This window comes from Benincasa hispida, chromosome 5, assembly GCF_027475165.1.
Source record: "Benincasa hispida cultivar pf3 chromosome 5, pf3_genome.v1.1, whole genome shotgun sequence".
Taxonomy (NCBI): domain Eukaryota; kingdom Viridiplantae; phylum Streptophyta; class Magnoliopsida; order Cucurbitales; family Cucurbitaceae; genus Benincasa; species Benincasa hispida.
In genome coordinates, this window is record NC_143482.1 from 61,926,228 (window position 1) to 61,948,101 (window position 21,874).

The 21,874-nt window shown below is 31.0% G+C and overlaps 2 protein-coding genes across 3 annotated transcripts; one reads left to right on the top strand and one right to left on the bottom strand.

The window, feature by feature from the left end:
* Window positions 1-4,929: 4,929 nt before the first annotated feature.
* Window positions 4,930-5,715, bottom strand: LOC120077880 (auxin-induced protein 15A-like). The gene has a single exon (XM_039031974.2). The coding sequence runs from the start codon at window positions 5,441-5,443 to the stop codon at window positions 5,135-5,137; it is 309 nt and encodes a 102-aa protein (XP_038887902.1). The 5' UTR covers window positions 5,444-5,715; the 3' UTR covers window positions 4,930-5,134.
* LOC150036315 (auxin-induced protein 15A-like) lies at window positions 5,106-19,083 on the top strand. Of its 2 annotated transcripts, XM_090314078.1 has the most exons (3): window positions 5,106-5,272; window positions 6,335-6,447; window positions 17,359-19,083. In XM_090314078.1, the coding sequence occupies exon 3, from the start codon at window positions 18,322-18,324 to the stop codon at window positions 18,601-18,603; it is 282 nt and encodes a 93-aa protein (XP_090170204.1). In that variant the 5' UTR covers window positions 5,106-5,272; window positions 6,335-6,447; window positions 17,359-18,321; the 3' UTR covers window positions 18,604-19,083. The 2 variants fall into 2 exon arrangements, with proteins under 2 accessions (XP_090170204.1, XP_090170205.1); XM_090314079.1 differs by lacking the exon at window positions 6,335-6,447.
* Window positions 19,084-21,874: the final 2,791 nt, after the last annotated feature.

Below are 21,874 nucleotides of genomic sequence, written 5' to 3' on the forward strand. Positions count from 1 at the left end.
TAATTAAAACATGTTTAATTTTCAACATACTCACCGAAGAAGAAAATCCCAGATGCTTCAACTGGATTGAAGATGGATGGAAAATTCATACAAAAATCAAAAGATGAGAGCTTAGGCAAGCCTATGAAGAGGATATCATAATGATTGAGGGGTTCTTTTTCTTGTTTTAGATAACAATTATTGAGGATTCAAGAAAAGGTTGCTAGAAATTTTGTTGGGTAATTACAATTGGTAGCATTTTTAGGAATAATAACCAAGTATATAACATCATTTAAAAAAATTACAAATATAGACAAGTCTATCCGTGATAGACTTCTATCGTTAATAGACTCTTACCAATGATATGATCTATCACTGATAGACTCTTACCAATAATATGGTCTATCACTGATAGACTATTTATTTTTTTTAAATAGTTGTGATAGACATTGTTATCAATTTCTACCATAGATAGATGCTGATAGAAGATCAGTAATAGAAACTAATACAAGTTTATTACTGATAAACACTGATGGAAGTTTATCAGTGTTCATCATGATAGAAATTGATAGAAGTTTATCATTGATAGAGACCGACAGAAATCTATCAGTGATAGAAACTGATAAAAGTCTATCATTGATACTATCAGTAATAAAAACTGATACAAGTTTATTATTGATAGACGCTGATAGAAGTCTACCAGCATCTGCCAGTGAAAGAAACTAATAGAAGTCTATCATTGATAGAGACTGATAAAAGTCTATCAGTGATAGAAACCGATAGAAATTTATCATCGATACAAGTTCATCAGTGTTTTCTTTTACTATTTCTGTAAATAGTTTATCTTTTTTTCTATCCGTAAAAATTTTCCTTTTAATAATGAGTTGTGTATTAGAATGTCTATACATGATTTTTTTTACACATCACAAAATTATTAGCTAACTAAAATTTTATGTTTAATGAATTTGAAAAATAAGAATTAAATCGGATAGTATATCAAATTGCAAGCTCCACGATTCTTAAAAAATTCTCAAGATAATCTCATTTAAATAAGTCTAATAATCCATTAGTTTTGATATATACAATTCAACTGATTAAAGTATTATATTATCTTATAAAAAAAATTTGAAGTTCAAATTTCTAATTCACATATTATTAAACTTAAAAAAATTGAAAAATAAGTATTACTGTTCATCGTCATAGTTTCTCTCTCTTTTTTAATTTAGAACTTGTACCAATAATATGTGTTTCAAAACTTTTTAGCACCAAGTACAACAACAAGATCTATAATTCAACCAAAAAAGGAAATAAAATTTTCAAAAAACTATATAGTACTATATAGATTTTTTTTTTTTTTTGGTTTAAATTTCTATAGTACATTAGTACAATCACTAAAATGGGAAAATAAGTAGTTTTTTTTTAAAGGGTATTTTTCTTTTTTCTATTTTTTTAGGGGAAAAATTGGGGAAAAAGAGATAAGATTGAGTTTAGTGGTTTTTTGGTTTATGATTGAAATTTGAAAGTAATAATATATCTAGTGGGTGGTTAACAAAAAGGACATGATTTTGACTAAGACACTTCCAATTTTCCTTAAATCTTTTCAAATGAAGCCTTTCTGGTCTTGTCCTTGTCTCTTCTTTCAACACTTACTATTATAAATTTTTAGATACATTTGTGGGAAAAAAAAATGTTTTCTTCTTGTTTATTTGTCTTTTCATTAATTAATATTCCATTAAATTCTTTTTGTGCTATTTTTTTTTTCATTAGGGAAGAAACATAATTGTTTGAGTTCAATACCATTTCATAAAAAAAAAAAAAATCGAACTTTTGACTTCATAGTCATAGTTTGGATAAAAGTTTCACACAAAAATTATTTTTTTTTCCTGAATGAAGCTATTATTGTAACATCGATAAGCATCAAGAAAAGAAGAAACAAATTATATTATTTAGTGATTCATTTCGATACTTATTGTGAAATTGCGTTGCTACATCAGAAGAAGGCTAGGAGAATTAGTGTCAGGAGAAAAAGTTTATAATCGAATATGTATGGAATAGAGATATTCCAACCACCCAAGTAAAGAATAGTTACAAATAATGAAGAAACTAAAAAAAAAAATGGGAGTCTCTTTAGTAAAATTTTTATTTCTTGTTTCACGTTTTCTTCAATATAATTTTGTTTCTTGTGTTTCACATTTTCTTGATATAATTATATTTATTGATTCCTCATTGAATTTGGTGTCTATTTATTTCTTTCATTCTTTTAATTGAAGAAGAAAAAAAAAAATGTATAGTAGCTCATCACTCCTTGTTATCATATGAAAATTAGTTTTTAAAATTAAATATTAAAAATTTAAAAGTTAAATTTACCTTATGTTTTGAAAAATAAAAAGATCAATAAATCAAGCAAATGAAAATTTTCACCAATAGTAAAAAGGTCAAACTATTTATTGAAATAGTAAAAAAAAACATTGATAGATTTCTATCCGCATCTATCAAAGAAGATTAAATTTTTGCTATTTTGTGTAAATAATTTTTCTATTTTTAAAAATTCCTCAAAAAAAAAAATTTTGATTTTGTTATTTTGAAATTTCTACCTAGTTTAAAAAATGTTGAAAAACATGAACAAAAGGAAAACAATGACCCATTACTAACTACTATTATTTTTTTAGAATTTGAAAAATGAGAAAAGAAGTATTACTTTTCCTTTAATACCATGTTTGATGATTATTTCATTTTTAACTTTTTAAAATTATCCATAAGTTTTAATATTTGTTATCCACTTTCTATTCATGTTTTTAATAACAAAGCGAAAATTTAAAAACTAAAAAAAGTAGTTTCCAAAAACTTGTTTTTTATTTTTGAAAAGCCAAGAAGTTCAAATGTTTGTTATATATATATATATAAATATATATATATATTATATATATATAAACCATTATTAAAAAATTAAAATTCAACAAACATAAATTTCAAAATCAGAAAATTATAATAGAAAATTTATCATATAAGATTTTAATTATTATATCTAGATTATTAAGAAGAACTACACTAGTAATAAGTTAATAACAATTTAAAATATAACTACAAAAAATAATTTACTTTTAAAGTTGCGTTTACTTATAATCAATCAATCCTAATATGAAGAGTAAGACTCATTTAAATACGTTTTAAAAAGTTAATAATATTACGTGAATTACAAATAATGAAGAAAAAAGCCATTATAATTTACAGTAATGTTTATTTATTAGGAAGCAAATTTTAAGTAAATTCTACTATTCGAAATATTGAGATACAATAATGTCAATATCAACTTATATAATTGAGAAATTTTTTATTTCTGAAAAGAAAAAAAAAAAAAAGAAAAGAGAAGAAGAAGCCTTTTTGAAATAATAATCAAATATAATTATTTCCCATCACTATCATTTCAACTTCGATAATAATTCCAAAACACATGAGAATAGTGACCTTTCACAAAAAAAAAAAAAAAAAATGGAATTATTCGAAAAAATAGTTGTACGATTCTATTTTAAAATACTGAAAATATCCGTAAATAATAATAATATCACAGTTTATCTATAACATAGAAAATGAAAATTTACTATATTTATATTTTGATTTAATTTTTTATATTTGAAAATAATTTTTTTAAATAAAATTTATTCTTAAAATTAACTTTTAGCCAAAATGGATCTAAGAAAATGCTTTTTAGCCTGTACCCTCAACATTTTTTCACAACATAATTTTAGAAATTCTAGTTGAGATTTTAAATTTAACTATCATATTTTAAATTTAAATAAATTTATTTTTTCTTACACATTTTTTAATTCGGGTTGAAATGACACTTTTCAATTTCATTCAATTTGAAATCACACTTTTTAACATAAATATTTCAACGACGATTTTTAATTCAAAATGAACTTGGTTAAAGTAATATAAATATCTGCTGACAACTTAGAAATTTGTAGTTCCAATCCCTCTCTTTTTATTATATTTAATAGAAAACAATTATTTTTCTTATCAAAATATAAAAAATCTCTAGAATTAACACAATAGTGTAGTTTAAAACATATGAAATCTAGATTAGTTATTTTATTAAAAATAGAAAAAATTGAAATTAGAGATTAACCTAACACTATGCATTATTAAATTAATGAGACTTATTTTAGTTATTATAGTTAAGCTCCAACAATTTAGTATAAATTTAGAAGCTATAACAATCTTTTTCTCCTCTTTTTATACACAAACTAAACATTAAATTCTTTTGAAATTAACATTTAAATTAAAAGTGCTTTTACTTTATAAGACAAAATTTTGAAGTTCTTCTCAAACCACTATTAGTACTTTTTTAGAATCAGCCTAGTAATTTTAGAATCAATGCTCTCAAAACATTTTTATTAAAACTTAAACAAACTTTTATTATTTTGATTTTCTGTTTTAATGCAATAATTAGGATTGTGATATTTGAATTTTGAACCTTAATATATACATATGTTGAAAAAAATCCTCTAAAATTCATCGACGCAAAAAACTCTAAAGCTCATTGAGACCATTGAACTTGTTGAGGCTACCGCTCTCCTAAACGGTATTATTACAATTGACGAAACATAAATTTATCCTTTATAGGTTGAAATCGATTCAATGATAGTTTAGAACTTACTCGAAGGTTTGGGACTATTTTAACAATGAAGTCCAAGACTCTAGGTATTTATTGATGACATTAGAGCTTTTCACCGATGAAACGTTGTTTCAAACTTCTCTGAATTTGTAATATCATTGTTCATATTCTTAAATGTAATGCACGACGAACCAAAATCTTTAGTGTCTAACTTAAAGATCACCTGTTTAGATTAATAATACGATGACTAGTGATTTGACATCTTGTTTAATTTTACATTATTTTTTTTTAAAAAAAAGGGAAAATAGGAGGAAACTAGAATTTGGAACGCCAAGTTTGGATCGGTAATCATAATAATAATTAGGAAGAACAATCAATAATGATACAAAATTCACAGAGACCAGCTTTAGTTTGAATCTCTTGATTTCAATTCTCTTGGATGAAAAAAAAAAAAAATCGAAGCAAGAAAATGTTAAAAATTAGGGCAGATGATGAGAAAAGAGAGGGGGGGGGGGGGGGGGGGGGGGGTCCGAAATCGATTTATGAACAATTTAGGGCCGAAGTTAAGCTGATGAAGTAATCTTCGCTGCAAGGAATTGTGAGGCCACCCATTGGATGATCGAATCCAAATTCCTCTTCCGCAAGGTTCAACAAATCCTTAAACAATGGATGATTCAGGTACCATATCGGAATCACAAACCTCTTCTTCTGTGTTTCTCCTACGTAAACTGCAAAATGCCCTTTAGGAACATTCGTCGTCGTCACCGCCGATCCAATTCCGTATTTCGCTGAAAAAGTTCTCTGTAACTTTTGCTTTGCATTTGCTATTCCTGTCAAATGGATTCCCATCTCTGTGTATGCTTTAGAACAAAGAAGATCCCCTGTTTTGAATTGCCTTTTGAACTGGATTTGAAAGGACTTGTTATGGTACTTGTTATTGTGGTTTGAGTGAGTGAGTGAGTGAGTGAGTGTTGTTTGTGGGTGTGTGTGTATATATATATATATATAGAATTTTTGTCAATTATGGATAAGTAGAAAAGTAAGAAGAAGAGAGGGAAAACATAGCAGGTGAAGAAATTGCCAATTTCTCACATGGTTTGCCTTGTTTAGTGCAAAACATTATGCCCTACCATTTGCTTGCACAAATGTGTATGTGTTTAGGAAAAAATAGAAAAAAAAGAAAAAGAAAAAAAGGATGGACAACTTGTGAATCCTTGAGTCTCTAATCAAATAAAGCTCTAAATTAATTGATGCTGGGCATGTTCTTAGCAACATGTAGTATGTTTTCACTTAAAGAAAATATTTAAGTTCCATTTTTAGATTACTTGCTTAAGCACTGAACTTGGACTGCTTCTTTAGTTGCTTGCTTTTTTGGGTTTATTTTTGTTTATTTATTTTTTCCTTTATCCCCTTTGCCAACTAGCCAACCAGCCTCTGTGGGTTCATTTGGTTGACTCAAGGGTCCCTCAATTTGAAGAAAACAGTGACCCAACTTTTTCATTTCCTTCTTGCTCTCAACTAAATTATGCATCTTCAGACAGTATCTCCATGAAGAGTCATGAATAGTATAGTACTCATTATTATATATCGAAACTTTTTGCAAGAATTTGACGCTTCAGTGTGAAATTTTGTTCTTTCTAACAATTTAATGGCCCTTCACTTTTGCAACACTTCGAACTCAGCTACTAAATGCTTTGATAACGAATTTTCATATACTTCATCAAGAATTTATGCTTCCAGGACATATAATAAATGCTAGTGTCCACACGTCTCTGGTACTATGTGGACTTTTCCAAGCGGAATACATACGACGTGGATTTATCATAAGCAAAGTGGAAACTTCGACGAACTAGGTGCGAAAATATCTTAACTATCACCTTTTAGAGATAGGACGAGTGTCCAGTTCAACCAGGTTGGTGTCTTAGCGATGCCTATTCAATGGCATCGTTATCACTCCACGCGAACTTTGTGAGAACTTTTTGAAGTGTAATCTAGCTACTAAATCCAACTCCTAACTTCTAATTATTGAGGCATTTACAAAATCCGTATGACCTTACTATGTCTTGTACTGGAATGGATATTTCATCTATTTGAATCTGTAGCAGTCCTTGACATTGTTATGTAAAGTCCAATATCATGATCTAATTTTCTACTGGATTGGAACGAAAGTCGTGTGGGATTAAGGAGGGATTTGCAAGCTTTCTTTCTCTGTTGGTTTGGTTAGGCAGTCCATGATCGAGAATCTTGCTATAGGATTAGCAGATCCTTTTGAATATTCTCTGTGGTTATCAAATCTTATCCCTAAATATATCATCCCAACGGCTGTCAACTTTCTGTTAGCATAAATACTTTAGATCTATATTGAATAGATATAACCCTAGGATTATTCATGCTAAATTGTCAAGAATAACATGGTAGATTCCATTGCAAAATCAATGACAATTATAAGGCAGCTATTGTCTTCTTCAACCAAAACTCCAAATGTCCAAAGTGGGATCTTTCTTTAGATGGAATTCAAGAAAGATTGAGTGCTTATTGTTATGGTATATAGGGGGCCATAGCCTTAAGGTCTCTTTATATACTAGTTCAATTAGGGTTTCTATTAAATCCTAATTAACTAGGAATGAGCTTCTACCCATTAAGTTCATACTCAATTAAGAATCTAGGGCCTTAATTAATTAGACCACATAATAGGGTCCAATCTTATAAAATAACTCAATGTGATAAATTATTAATCCACATACATAGCCTATACTTTAATTAAACATATTGTTATTTGAATACGTATAACATTTTCAATCACAAAAAGCTGGAAGAAAATGAAATACATGATGTTAGAGAAGGCCAGACACTAAGTCCATGAGTCAATTTCAAGAAAAGTAGATACAACTTTTGGATAAAGAAACGAAGGTCCCGGTTGACAATGATGTTACCCCTAATTTCTTTTTTATAAATCAAATGACAATCTGATTTGCTAAACTAATGGTAGTTTGATGCTGAAGGATTGGTATTAGACGTGAAAAAGATCCAATGAACAAGAAGGTTTTTGTAGTGATAAGGCGATTAAGAGGAAAGCAAGAAACATATTTTACATCATAAAAATTACTAGTTTTAGTGGAGTGAAGATGAAAGCTTTGGAAGTAAACCACATGCCTTTGTCTTCTGAGTTTTGAGTCAGTTTCTTCTTATTGATTGGCATTCTGTACGATAAAGCAGCAAATTGGTGACCTACCACTTTCTTCATATCAATGAATCCAATGGGATTGCCTTTTATGTGAAACATACTTTTAAGATTTTCTTTTCAGTGTGATAATGTATATTTGAATTTTATGATTATCTTTTCATTGTGATAATGTATATATGAATTGTCCAGATGGAAAGGTTGTGAATCTTGAAATTCTCTTTACAAGATCAATAAACAAGGGAAGGAATTTAGTAAGGAAAAGATTCATATTAGGATTTTTGGTTAAAATATCATTTTTGTCCGTGTGTTTTGGGTTCTATTTCATTTTACTCTTTGTACTTTCAATAAATTTAGTGCAAATCTTAAGTTTAGTTCTTATACTTTCAATAAAATTTTATATTCACTCATTCGAACTTAATTTTTCTTGAAATTGGTTAAACAATAATAATTATTTTCATGTAAAAAATGCTATGTTAATAAAATTTATGAAGGACGTTAATGCAGTTTTTTTTTTTTTTTTTTTTTTTTTTTTTAAGATTCATCTTGATAAAAATTAGTAGGTTGTATGTCTCTCAATTGATTCTCATTTTAGATTCATCTAAGATTTTATTTGTTGAGACATAGATCTTTAAACTTTTAAATTTGTGTCTAATAAATTTCTAAATTTTTAAGTATGTGTCTAATAGTTTTTGACCTATTTATATATATATATATATATATATATATATATATATATATATATATATATATATTAAAAAACATGGATCTACTCAAAAAAATTGAAAGTTAGTCAAATTTATATTCTAAAAAAAATCAAATTTATTTTTAATATACCAACTAATTTTTAATTTTTTTAATATTTCAAGGATCTATTAAACATAAATTAAAAATTTAGAAATCTATGAAAATTTAAGTTCGAGAAGTGTTAGATGTGAAAAAATATATTAATAAAGAAGGATAGTTTTGAGATTTATAAGTTGCTAGTTGATAGATTCTTAGAAAAATTAAAGCGAAAAAGTGCATTTAGTCCTTGATGTTCTAAATTGTCTACTTTAATCTTTGAACTTTCAAAATAAGTTTATATTATTCTAATAAAAAAACCGTAAAAATTAAAAAGAAAAATGGTTAAATGAGTGACATGGAAAGATGACTTGATTTTTTTTTTAATCTTTCCATTTCTCTCTCCTCCCTCTCTCTGCATTTCATTCTCTTCCATTTCACTCTTGTTCTTTCTCCTCCTTCTCCACTCGAATACCAAGTTTTCAAAAATAGCAAAGAGATGCATTGCTAATGACGCCATTGAAAGGGCTTTTGATTTTGTTGATGCATTCGATTTTTTTAAGTCTATGGTTTCATCGATTGTTCTCCGATCCTTTCGTCGGGGAGACGAACTTTGATGGCTGATGGTTGACCCAAAGAAACTTTGACTCCAGTAACAAGCTTGATGAATGAAGTGTTAAAACCAACCAATGAATTGATTTTCAACTTGGATGAAATGTTTTTGGGCTTTTTTAAACACTTTTTATGATTGAACTGTTTTAGCTTTGTTATTGGTGAGAAAAAGGAATATGGATGCTGCAAAGCTTAATTATATATAATTCCTTGTATTTGGTGTGATTGTGGAAGAAGATGAGGGGAGGGCACCCCTTGGGATTTTCCATTGAGATTATTTTTGAAAAAAAAATTGAAAGATTTGGTAAGGGAGATGGAGGTGAAACAACGAGAGAGAGAAGAGAATCAGAGAGAATATACAAATATATATAATGTTGAGTATGAGAGAATAAATACAACAAACTAGGGCATTAGATACCTAATAATTCTCCTCCTTGCCCTAGATTTATCTATCTCGTAGTCCTAGTTCCACTAGGTGACCCTCGAACACTTTAGCCGGGAGGGCTTTCGTAAAAGGATTATCTAAGTTGTCTTCTGAGGCTATCTGTGTGACAATCACATCTCCTCGGTGTATAATCTCTCTGATAAGATGGTACTTGCGTTCGATGTGTTTTTCATGCTTATGGCTTTTTGGTTCTTTGGAATTGGCAATTGCTCTATTGTTACATAATAAAGGGTGATTGACAGATGCATATTTGGAATCACTTCCAAATCGGTCAAGAACTTGCCAAACCATACTGTTTCCTTGTCTACCTTGCACGCAGTTACATACTCCGCTTCTATGGTGGGGTCAGTAATACAACCTTACTTGATACTCCTCCATACTATAGTTCATCCATTCAGAGTGAATATTGATCCCGAAGTTGATTTCCTAGAATCCACATCGGTTTGAAAATCAGAATCAGTGTATCCTGTAAGAATCGGATCCTTAGCATCATACACAAGCGTATAGTCCCTCGTTCTCCGAAGATACTTGAGGATGTTCTTAACGGCAGTCCAATGATTATATCTAGGATTAGACTGATATCTGTTGACAATTTCAACTGCATAGCATATGTCGGGGTGTGTACACAACATGACATACTTCAGACTGCTGATGCATAAAGAATTCGTTTCATAACCTCAACCCCTTGAGGTGTCTTAGGACATTTTTCTTTAGACAGATGAATTTCATGTTTGAAAGGTAACATACCTCTCTTGGAATTTTGCATTTTATATCTAGACAACATCTTGTTTATATAAGATCATGAGATAATGCTAGAATTTTGTTCTTGTGATTCTAAATTATTTGGATTCCAAGGACATAGTGTGCATCTCCAAAATCTTTCATTTGTAATTGTGATGCTAACCATCTCATAATGTTAGCAAGGAATCCTATCTTATTCTCAGTGAGCAGGATATCATCCATATAAAACCAGAAAAGCTATAGTTTTGTTGACAATCTTCTTATAAACACAAAGTTTGTCATCATTCTGTTCAAAGCCATAAGATTTGATTGTAGTGTCAAATCTCATATTCCAGGACCGAGACACTTGTTTCAACCCATAAATGGATCTTTTAAGCTTGCAAATCTTTTGCTCTTGACCCCGTTCTATAAATCCCTCTAGTTGAGACATATAAATACTATCTTCAAGATAGGCATTCAGAAAAGCTGTTTTGACATCAATTTGCTAGATTTCATAATCATAAAAAGCAGCAATGGACAAGAGTATTATAATAGATTTGATCATGGCAACAAGAGAGAAAGTTTCTTCGTAGTTGACCCTTTCTCTTTGGGTAAACCCTTTTGCCACGAGTCTAGCTTTGTAGGTTTGTACCTTACCATCTTGGTCTCGTTTTCTCTTGTACTTCCATTTGCAACCAATAGATTTTACCATTTCTGGTTGATCTACAAGTTTCCAGACCGAATTGAAGTACATAGACTCCATTTCGAGGTCCATAACTTTTATCTATTGATCTCTATCCACATCTTCCATTGCTTGTTTAAAAGTCAATGAATCCTCTAAACCATTATCAAGTATGATGACCTGAGTTTCTGTTAAACCCATGTACCGGTCAGGCTGTTGAACAACAAGATGTGAAATAGCAGTTTCATTAACAACTCTTGTCGATCTATTTGTAGTTTCTTTGGACATCTTACTCAATACTAGCTTACTCCAAGGTTGATGATTCTTTATGTGATCCTCCTCTAGGAATCTTGCATTTCTCGATACAAATATATCTTCTTGAGGATCATACAAATAACCACCTTTCTCTCTTTAAGATAGCCTGCAAATAAGTATACTTTTGAATTGCGTTCCAATTTCTTTGGGTTCTATACCAACACATGTGTTGGGCATCCCCAAATCATGAAGTGACGTAAACTACCTTTACATCCTCTCCATAACTCGTAAGGTGTTTCTGAAACACCTTTTGAGGGAGCCATGTTCAAAATATACACAATAGTCTCTATTGCATGTCCCAAAAAGAACTTAACATCTGAGCATAATTCATCATTGAATGAACAATGTCCAATAGGGTTCTATTTCTCCTTTCCGCTACACCATTCTGTTGAGGTGCACCAGGTGCTATGAATTGAGACTGAATTTTCTATTCTATCGAATAGTCCTGGAATTTTATGTCTATGTACTTGCCACCTTGATCTGATCGAAGTGTTTTAATATTTTTACCTAATTGTGCTTATCTACTCTTTTTGTGCTTTAACATTCATCAGACCACAGAGGTCTAAATGTACTAGCTCTAAGGGTTATTTGGCTCGAAGACCTTTTCTTGTAAAAGATCTTTTGGTCATTTTACCCTCAAGACAAGATTCACATGGTGGTAAAAAGTTTGTTTTCTAACTGATTTATGAGTCCACTCTTAACCAATCTCCCAATCCTATTGAGATTTATGTGGTATAGTCTTAAGTGCCAAAGATAGGCGTTTGGAGAAATTTTACATTTCTTGTTTTGAGTTTCAGCTTTTTTAAACATTTATATATTCAAAACGACTTTTACCTCAGTTGGTTTTAACATATATAAGTTATTTTCCAGTTTTGCAAAACATATTTTGATACCTTTCAAAATAATAAACACTTCATTATTTTCAAAAGAAACTTTATAATTTTGTTCTAGCAAACACAAGATAGATATTGAATTCCTCCTCATGGAAGGAATTAATAAACATTTTCAAGTAAAATTAATCTATCTTCAACAAATAACTTCATATCTCTCACTACTTTAGCTGAAACAACCTCCCCGGTCCCTACCTCAAAAGTTGTTTCGCCTTTTTGTAAGCTGTCTCTAGGAACTAGTTTCCTGAGCGAATGCACAGATTAACGGCACTTGAATCTATTATCCAGGTTAATTTATCAGTTTCCACTAAACATGTCTTAATGATAAGTAAATCATATTTACTTTATTGTGTTTTTTGTGTTTCTTCATCTATGACATTCATGTTTATTACTTTTAGCATATCTAGAATATATTCATTAATAGAGGTTCTATCCTTTACGTTATAGTCAAACTTCTTCGAGAATATCGTTTCTGACAGATTGTCCAAACAATGTCTGTAATGAATCAATGATTCTTTTAGCAAAAGCTATGTTCTCAAATTTCTTAGCCAGTATATCAGATATATTTGCTAAGATAAGGATTCGGGCCTTTTCATTTACCTTAATCCATCTGTCATATGCATTCCAAATTTTTTGGTTTGCTGATGAACTGGGAGACTGAGGTCATTCCTCTATTAAAACAAATTTGAAATCATCATCTGCTAGTATTATTTTTATGTTCAATTTCCATGTTGAATAATTAAAACCGTTAAACATATTGGAAGTGTATAATTTTGAAGAATTCAACATGCTGAAAATACAAACAAATTCTAATTAGTAAATTTCTTTTAAAACCAATTCAATTTTAACAAAAGTAATAATGTACTCAAATTTCATTTTTTATTTGCAGCGATACTTTAGTGAGTCAGAATAGATGCTATCGAGAGGCAATCAAATACTTCTTTACTGAAGCAAGACATTCTTGACTAAATACTATTTTCAGAATAACTCTTATTCCTATAGTTATTTAGTTACCATTTTTGGTCAAGAACTTACTAACACTTAGTATCTTTTGTAAGTGTAACCCTTCATTTTCAGACCTCAGAGGTTGGTCCCAATGATGCTACCGAATTGGAGAGTCAAGATTGGGAATGGACCTAAGAAATCCTATCCATTTCTGGAGTTTGAGTTGTTCCAAATCCCATATTACAACCCTTCGAGAAGATAACCATCGTAAAACGACTAGCTTATGTCGCCTAAAACGATAAGCAACATAGGAATGTCATGGTCCAAACTAATGGAAGAGACCGCATGACACGTTGACACACATCCTTTAACCACTTATGATGAACTACTTTCCCTATTCACCTTGTTATTGACCTATGCAAACACTTTCCGAATGGAGGTCACTCCCAAGGTGACACGAAGTCAAGCATGAATCTCACGGTGTGAACTCTTAGGGACGTGAGAATTAAGAACAATATATTGTATATATTATTAAATCTCCCACTGAAGTGTTGTATTTATTTTAGGTAAATATTTACTCAAGTTCATTTTGGCTAATAAACAATCTAAGTCTAGATGATCTTCCAAACACAACTTTTCTATTTGGATTTAACCTTCGATGTCTAGATGATAAATAGTTTTAAAACCTCACATCGCTCACGCATGCTCTTAAAATCGGGTTAACAATGCTCAATTATTCGACCATAATCCCCATGTAGGAGGTATTCTGTAAATCGTCAACTTAAATACCTCCAGCCCTAGACAGGGATATAGACCGATTGAGTTTGTAACCAGAATTTTATAAGATAACAACCTATTTTAACTATTAAAACAAGTTGTTATTTTTTGACCTAGGTGAGCATGCATCTTATCTTTGTTATGGATTTTAAATGTTTAATCCAATTTTATAACAATTTATAAAACTATAGATATGCTTTTCAACCATAACATTCACCTTATATTAAAAACTTGAAACCCTAACACATGAATACTATACATTATAACTATTTATAACATACTTTCAATGTATGCTACATGCTTCCTATGGTGAGATTTTAAATCTACATGACATACTATATGCACATACAAGATTTATTTAATTATATATCATAATGCATAAATAATTAAACACACACCAATATGGACCAATTTTGACATTCCAAGCAAGGAAACAACTTAAATTATTACAATAAAAAACAAAGTTGGCTTCCAAAAGTTTTTAGACTTCATGAACTGACTCGAACCAGACCTCCAAAGCACCAAAACGGGTCGAACCAGCCAAAAAAGGGTTGAACTGGACCCCCAAGACCTGAACCGGCCAAACCAGTTCATTTGAACTGTCGGTCGGGTCGCATGATGCAACACCACGTGTTGAACTCTTCAATTTTGGGCAATCTGATAAGTAGTGTTGCAACGCTCTATGGGTATTGTTGTAACACTACCTGGCAGTAGCTTCACAACAGGTTTTCTTTTGCTGACCTCTCTTGCTTCTGTTTTCAATTACAACCTAATTACAACTCTATTGACTCTAACAAATTTACAGACTCTTAATCACACGTTAAGGTCCACAAACAAAGAGCCAATTACAACAATTAACACTTAATTGAAGAGAATTTAAATGCTAAAATTGAAATTATCCATATCAGCAACCATTTTCATATAACCTATTAAAAACACCCATCAAGCTAAAATTAACACGAATTAAGTGCTTAAATCATGCTCCGATGCCAATTGAAGAAGTTAGCATGCAAACAGCGGAAGAAATCAAGATCATTAAATACTCTAATTCATCTATTTTAGCATCTAAGTAAGCATGCTTATCAAATAAAAAGGGGGTTTCTGAAACATACATTTGAAGAAATCTTTAATCTTCAAATTGAGCTTGAATCTTCTCAACAAAACATTGTAGATCACCCCTTGAGAGGGAAGCTCTCCCTACCATCAAATCCATCCTATCCGGCAAGCAGATCTCCATCGAATCAGTGACAAGACATTGACACTTGTTTGTATCTTTTCTATCTCTTTCATCGTTGTATTTCACTTTCTCTTTATCTTTTCATTCACACACCATGTATTAAACGCTTAATAGATATATTAAATGTTTCGATAGCTTTCATATACCATTCTCTGTCTATTTCCATTCCTCCATTAATCATTTTCTCTATGATGTCTTTTTAATCCCCTGATAGTTAATATGAATCAAACAAGTACTTAATCTGTGTTAAAGGTATAAAATGCGTTTAGCTAAGGCATGCTAGACGACATCTTCACCTGTGAGAGCAGAAGTGAAGATGCCATTCTGATCTATCGAGAGAGGGTTAGAAGAATGTGTTAACTAAAGCGAATAGTACTCCCAAATATGGAAGCAACCTTGCGTTCATTACGTTATTCTTTGTTTCACCACAAACATGTGGGAGCGTGGCCGATCACTGAAAGGTGTATGCCAAGAGAAGAGCGGAATAGTATTCCTAGCTTCAACGCAATTGAGAACTTGTGTTGTTTATATTATTTATCTTTATCTTTCTATTATGTTCATAAGACTTGCCGCCACATTCCACGTCTTTGCATAACTTCCACAGCCAGCCTGACCCCAGCATCTTGTAACATGAAGCCTGTATCTTGTATCATCTAGTTTTATTATTGCATCTTTATTGCTTTACTTTATTTTATCGCAATTTATATACCTGTACAAACACATTTTTAAAGATTGAAAACCTGGTCGCATATATCATGAACATATCACAATAACCTAAAACAGTCCCTGAGTTCGACCTCGGATCACACCGAGAAACTTGCAGTGGAATTACACTTGGTTCCATCGTAAGGAAACTTGTGACAACGCATGGCATACTACGTGAACATCCATAATTAACGCATATCTAGCAGTAGTATCGCATCATTTCAAGCATAGAACATCATCAGTCATACCTATCAGCAATTCGTCAACACATTTACACAAGAAATGTGAATGATTTTTTTTCCTTTGATATGTATTCTCTTTTTTTTTTTTCCTTTGATATGTATTCTCTCTTTTTTTTTTTTCCTTTGATATGTATTCTCTCTCTCTAATACTTTACAACTTTTATCATTTCCCTCCCTACTTGTATCTACACATTTTTTTTAATTGTTTTACAATTTTACTCTCTTAATTATGTACTCAATAATTCTTTTTTGGAATAAAGAAACAAACTTTTTTGGTATGTGATTTTGTGTGTGTGTGTGTATATATATTTAAGTTATTGAAAATTTATATTAAGTAATATCTTTTATTGTTTGATTTGTTAAAATAATAATGTATAGTATATACAAGTAAAATTAATCTATATTTTTCGTTATTAAATTTTCTATAAAAAAAAGATTTAACCTTTTAAATGGATGTAGTTTTATTTCAATTAGTTATTATTTATTAAGACAATTTTTTCTAACAGAAATTATATTAAGCTTTTTTAGTTGACGTTATTTTATTCTAATTAAATTTTTTATTTGTTAATATTCAATACATGGTTAAAATAAAATAAAAAATATTACCATTAACTAAATAAACGAATCAATATCGATTCTGTCGGACTTTATAAGTTTTGAAAGATTTATTCAATCATTCATCTTGTGCATTAATTTTAGATTTATTCAATCCTCAAACATTTTTGACACACAAGTACCTATACAATGACGCCAAACTTCCTATAACTATAATTTTATCTTCACAAATTGGTCTCCTTTTCAGAGATCTAAATAATTTAATTTCTAGATTTTTTTTTTTTTTTAATGATTAGGATCCACAAACATGACATAAAGCTATTATTAAAACTTCCCATATCATTCATTTTATAAAAAGATTGCACTTAGAGGAAATCTCTGTCAAGAAATAAAGCATAGATTCATATCAGCTACACAAACAGAAATTAAGTGAAATGAACTTTGGATAATTAAGATCATGCTTTTTAGCCTTTATATCATCCATGATTCATCAAGAATCAAATTGCTTCTTTTTTGAAGCACAATTTGTGGTGATAAATTTAACTCTTCTCCTTTTCCAGTTTAGTCACAAGTCATTTGACATTTATAGAATCAAAAGTAAATACATAGATATTTTTGGAGTTGTGGTTTTGCATGTTGCATTTGGAATTAATTTTTGGTGTGTTTGGTTTCCAGTTAGCCAGGCACAGAAACTGCATGGAGATAATTGATGAGTTCCTTCTCCATCCATCCTTTAATAAGGGAAGGTTTTTGTACAAGTCAGGGTTTGTGCTCGGGGGGAGGGGGTCTCTCGTCAGGTTCTATGTTTCTCTTTAAGCATCGGTGCCAAAGTCATGTAATTATTCACTGGGTCTTATTCTTTTTGATTGGAATCATTTTTTCTTTTTATACGACTTTCTTTTTTGGACTTGATTTATTTCTTTTTTTCTTTTTCTCTGGGATGACTATGTATTCTTTCATTTGTCACAATGAAAGTTGCCTTTAAAAATATAGAAATAAATTGTTTGGTCTATTTTATTTCAACTACTTGACCTATGGCCCCTTCAAATTCAGGACCAAATTCCTATAATCTTCATGTGGCCAATGGTTTTTGTTTAAACATTGTGACATTTTTATGATAATGTATTTGTTGGCTAGACTCCAAAGGTGCAAGGTCTTGTAGCATTCACATGTATATATGGTCGAGAACATCGACAAATCTATCGTTTTGATTTACGTTTTTAAAAAGATTATGTGCCATATGATTTTGCTTATTGGTCTCTTGAAATGATTCTCTCTCTTTTTTTTTTTCAAATGATCCACAATGTATGAATGTGATGATGGCCAAAAAATAATTTGTTTGACTGAGAAGTGTAGGTCCTCATGGTTTGTGATAAAATAAATCAACAATAGGAAATGAAGTTCACCATGGCTTTTTGTTGGGGGACAAAGCCATGTGAACTTTATGGATTATGACTCAAAACTCAATCTACTGTGGTTCTTTCACTACAAAAAGGCAATTTGTTTTCAAGTTGGAACTCACACAAATCTCTCTCTTTTCTTTATATATATACACACAATTCAAAGAACACCAATTCCCATCACAGGAGCTACCATTTCCAATTCTTGAGTTTCATTTACCACCACCTACTACAAAAAATGGGTATCCCTTTGCCAAGAATTGCAATTCCAAAGCACTTTCTAAGGCCTATTCGTCAGTTGTCGAGAACTGCGGTCGTGCCGAAAGGCCACTTGGCTGTATATGTTGGAGAGACTGAAAAGAAGAGATTTTTGGTCCCTGTTGCATATTTGAGCAATCCTTCATTCCATAGCTTGTTGAGTCAAGCTGAAAAAGAGTTTGGATATGATCATCCAATGGGTGGCCTTACTTTCTCTTGTACAGAAGAGATTTTCTTCAGTCATTTGGCTAGAGACAGTTAGATTGAAAGCACTCTTTTCGACCTTGAATGACGCCCGATCGGTGATCGTCATAGATGCTTGCTAACACTGCTGACTCAATTACAATTTTTTGAATCGACAGAGTTATGAAATTGGATGTAGAAGTATCTTATCTTAATGTATATTTCTTGTGTCATTGGATATATTTCTTTGTGTACTATCTATAAAGGTAAAAAGTCATTACCATAATATCATATCTACCAACAGAAGTGACATTAAATAACTTCTAAGTGAATATAGAAGTCTATTATCTTCCATATCAGTTCATTCTACAAAAAGTTGGGACAAGTTAATCCAAAACGTAGACCTAAGAGCATTATGGGAACTTGGAAAGAAGAGTTGTAGCTCATGGAGGACACATTTAGATGTATATGACATTTCCCCCCGTAATTATGATCTTTGTTTGATTTTGTAGGATCGGAGTACGTCTTTTTTTGTAGTTAATTCTTGAGTTCCATTTTTGTTGGGCTCGTTTTTTTTGTATGTTGTTGTATTCTTTCGTTCTTTTCCCAGTTAAAGCTCGGTTTCTTACCTTAAAAAGATATAAATGGCATGAAAAATCCATTAATGTTTATGTATGATAAAACTTATGATATGTTCAAGCTTCAAACTTCAAAACTGCAATGCTGTCCATTTCCTTTATTTCTGCAGCATCTTTTTGTATATTAATAGGTGGGTAACAAGAGATATGAGTGTCTCCAACTATCAAAAAGCAGATAGGTTTTTGACATGACATGAAACCGATGCCTTCGGTTTACACTCAATCTTGTTTTTCTATCGTTTTAAATTGTCACCTGTCATTGTTGTGAGAATTGATGCACAAAACAGTGGTAGCTCATACTTTTAAGTGAATGTTATGATTTCTTCAAAACAAAACTTCGTTTCTTGAAGGAAGAAGTAACATGAAAGGTATAATTGCCTTGTTTAGGACAAGAAAATTCACATAGCATGTAAAGATGAATGGTAAGAAGAGACAGGTTATGATATTCAACCTTGTTTGTATTTTACTGTAGTCCATGTTTTCAACTTCTTGTGCTTCTTCCATAGTAAATGTTTTGTTTAAAGAAACTATACTCAGGAAGCCAATGGTCACACTCATAGCTGTGCTGAGAGGGCAAAGGCTTGAAATCTACATCCTTAAAAGCTAAAGTAAAGTCCCTTGAGTTGGAACTTCGACTCAACTTGCTAGTAACTTTGCATACGAAGCTCGGATGGCTGCAGATCATCCTTTGCAAGTGTTAGGAAGTTTAAGTTGAATTTGGTACATAAATAGTCCAATGCACCACAAATAATGTTAGAGAGATTTAATATGGTCTCAAAGCAGGAGGTCTTGTGTTCAAACACCTTAGAAAGTCATTTCCTCATATTTACTAATGATAATTACTTGTTGGATTTTGTGAAAATTTGTAAACCCACATGTGAGGAAGAATGTTAAAGTGTTGATAAAAGATTAAATCTATCATAACTCATCAATATAAACTTTATAAACTTGTGGATTAAGTGGCATTTCAAAAACTAATTAGATATATTCATATGTGATGTATTTTCCAAAGTTTAATACATACATCACAAGTATTTTGACCAAAAATTGAAAATAGCTTTTTGTGAATTTGATCCATTCATCTTGCAGAAAAGAGGTTTCCTTTAGCAATTCAATCCTCATAAGTAACTTAATTCATTCAAAGATTTTACTTCTAGAAATATTTCAATTAATTACCATAATATTGAATTTACCTGCAGCAGCTATGTGAAGCCAAAACCATTGCCTGTGGTTAATTATGAATGAAGCATAAAGAAAGCTGTGAACTATTTATTTGCTCAATCATATGCAAAAAGGGAAAGGAGTAGATAATTGATGGCACATCATGTTTCAGCAAATCATATTTTTCTATCAGTTATGTTTATATGAAATTGGTGCATTTGGCACATATAGAACAAGGGGTATGAATCAATTCTATATGATTTTTCTAGCTTGTTTGAGCTCTAGGTTAGTAAACATTTACAAAAAGATATATATACATTTCCTATGAACTTAGTTTCATTCTAAAAAATATCTTAAATCATATGTACGGAGTTTCCGATCATGTCGTTAGCTTATATATCTGCATTTATGAACTCAATAATACACGAAAAAGGCATGTAAGCTTTCTATTTTCTCTCCTGATATTTCAGCATATGATTTATTTGCAGTATCTCAATCATTCTACATTGATTTATTTACAAAACTAGTATCACAGAAGAATAAAATTGATAGATGAAACTGTCTATTGCAGATAAGCTTCACAACTGACGAGTGGTCTGTCCTAAAGCGTCGTCTTGCTGTAAAGAATGCAGATGCTTCTAATGACTATGACTTATCTTCAAATATACCTTTCTTGTAGATTATCTGCTTTTATTGTAGGCCATGCTGTTTCTGCAAATGGTTAACATGTTGCCAATTAACACAGTGATTTCACAGTCTCCTTTTAGTTAGAAATGGAAGACATTTCCATGTGGTTAGTAATGAGCTAATGCCTTCATTGACTCTTATCCTTCTGTCTAATCACTGTCCTAATCTTTAAGGATTCATTCTACCTTATACTTCAGCATCCATATTAAGAAACATATTAATGAGTTCTCCCCATGACAAGTCATCCAGATTCCCACATTTAGAAGAAATTCCCTAGTATTTTTCTTCCAACATCTTTAAATCCTTTGAAAATTTCAGTATCATGGGTATCAGGTTGCCGAGTATTACTCCTGTTAAGAGTTCATTGGCGATCTCGTTAACGAGCAACCGAGCAGCTTAGAAGATCAAAGATGTTCCAAAAGGTTACTACAGTTTATATCAGAGAGGAACAGCAAAAGCAGTTTGTCATTCCGCTATCTTATAACCAGCCTTTGTTTCAAGACTTGCTAAATCAATGGGCGGCGTTACAATTCCATGCAGTGAAGAACTTTTCCTTGATCTTACTTCTCAATTTAGAGCTTAGTTTTGCCATCAGAAGCTAGAGATGGAAGATCATCTCATTGTAGAAATTGAGCAAATCTAGAGACCAGAATCTCGACCCTAATGTCTCTCTTAGAGAGTGTTTGGAATAAGGACTGAAGTCGTGGGGTCCAAGAGAGTTGCATAAAATTGATGTTTTTAGTCGTGGGGCCTACAAACTCCTTGGACTAAACAAGGAGTGAAGTTCACAACTTCGCTCATCTCAACTTGAAATCCTTGGACCAAACACCCCCTTAAAGACTATCGTTAGAGTAGTAGAGAACT

Excerpts from the sequence above, each read along its gene's own strand:
- LOC120077880 (XM_039031974.2), bottom strand. The coding sequence starts at position 5,443 with ATGGGAATCCATTTGACAGGAATAGCAAATGCAAAGCAAAAGTTACAG.
- LOC150036315 (XM_090314078.1), top strand. The coding sequence starts at position 18,322 with ATGGGTATCCCTTTGCCAAGAATTGCAATTCCAAAGCACTTTCTAAGG.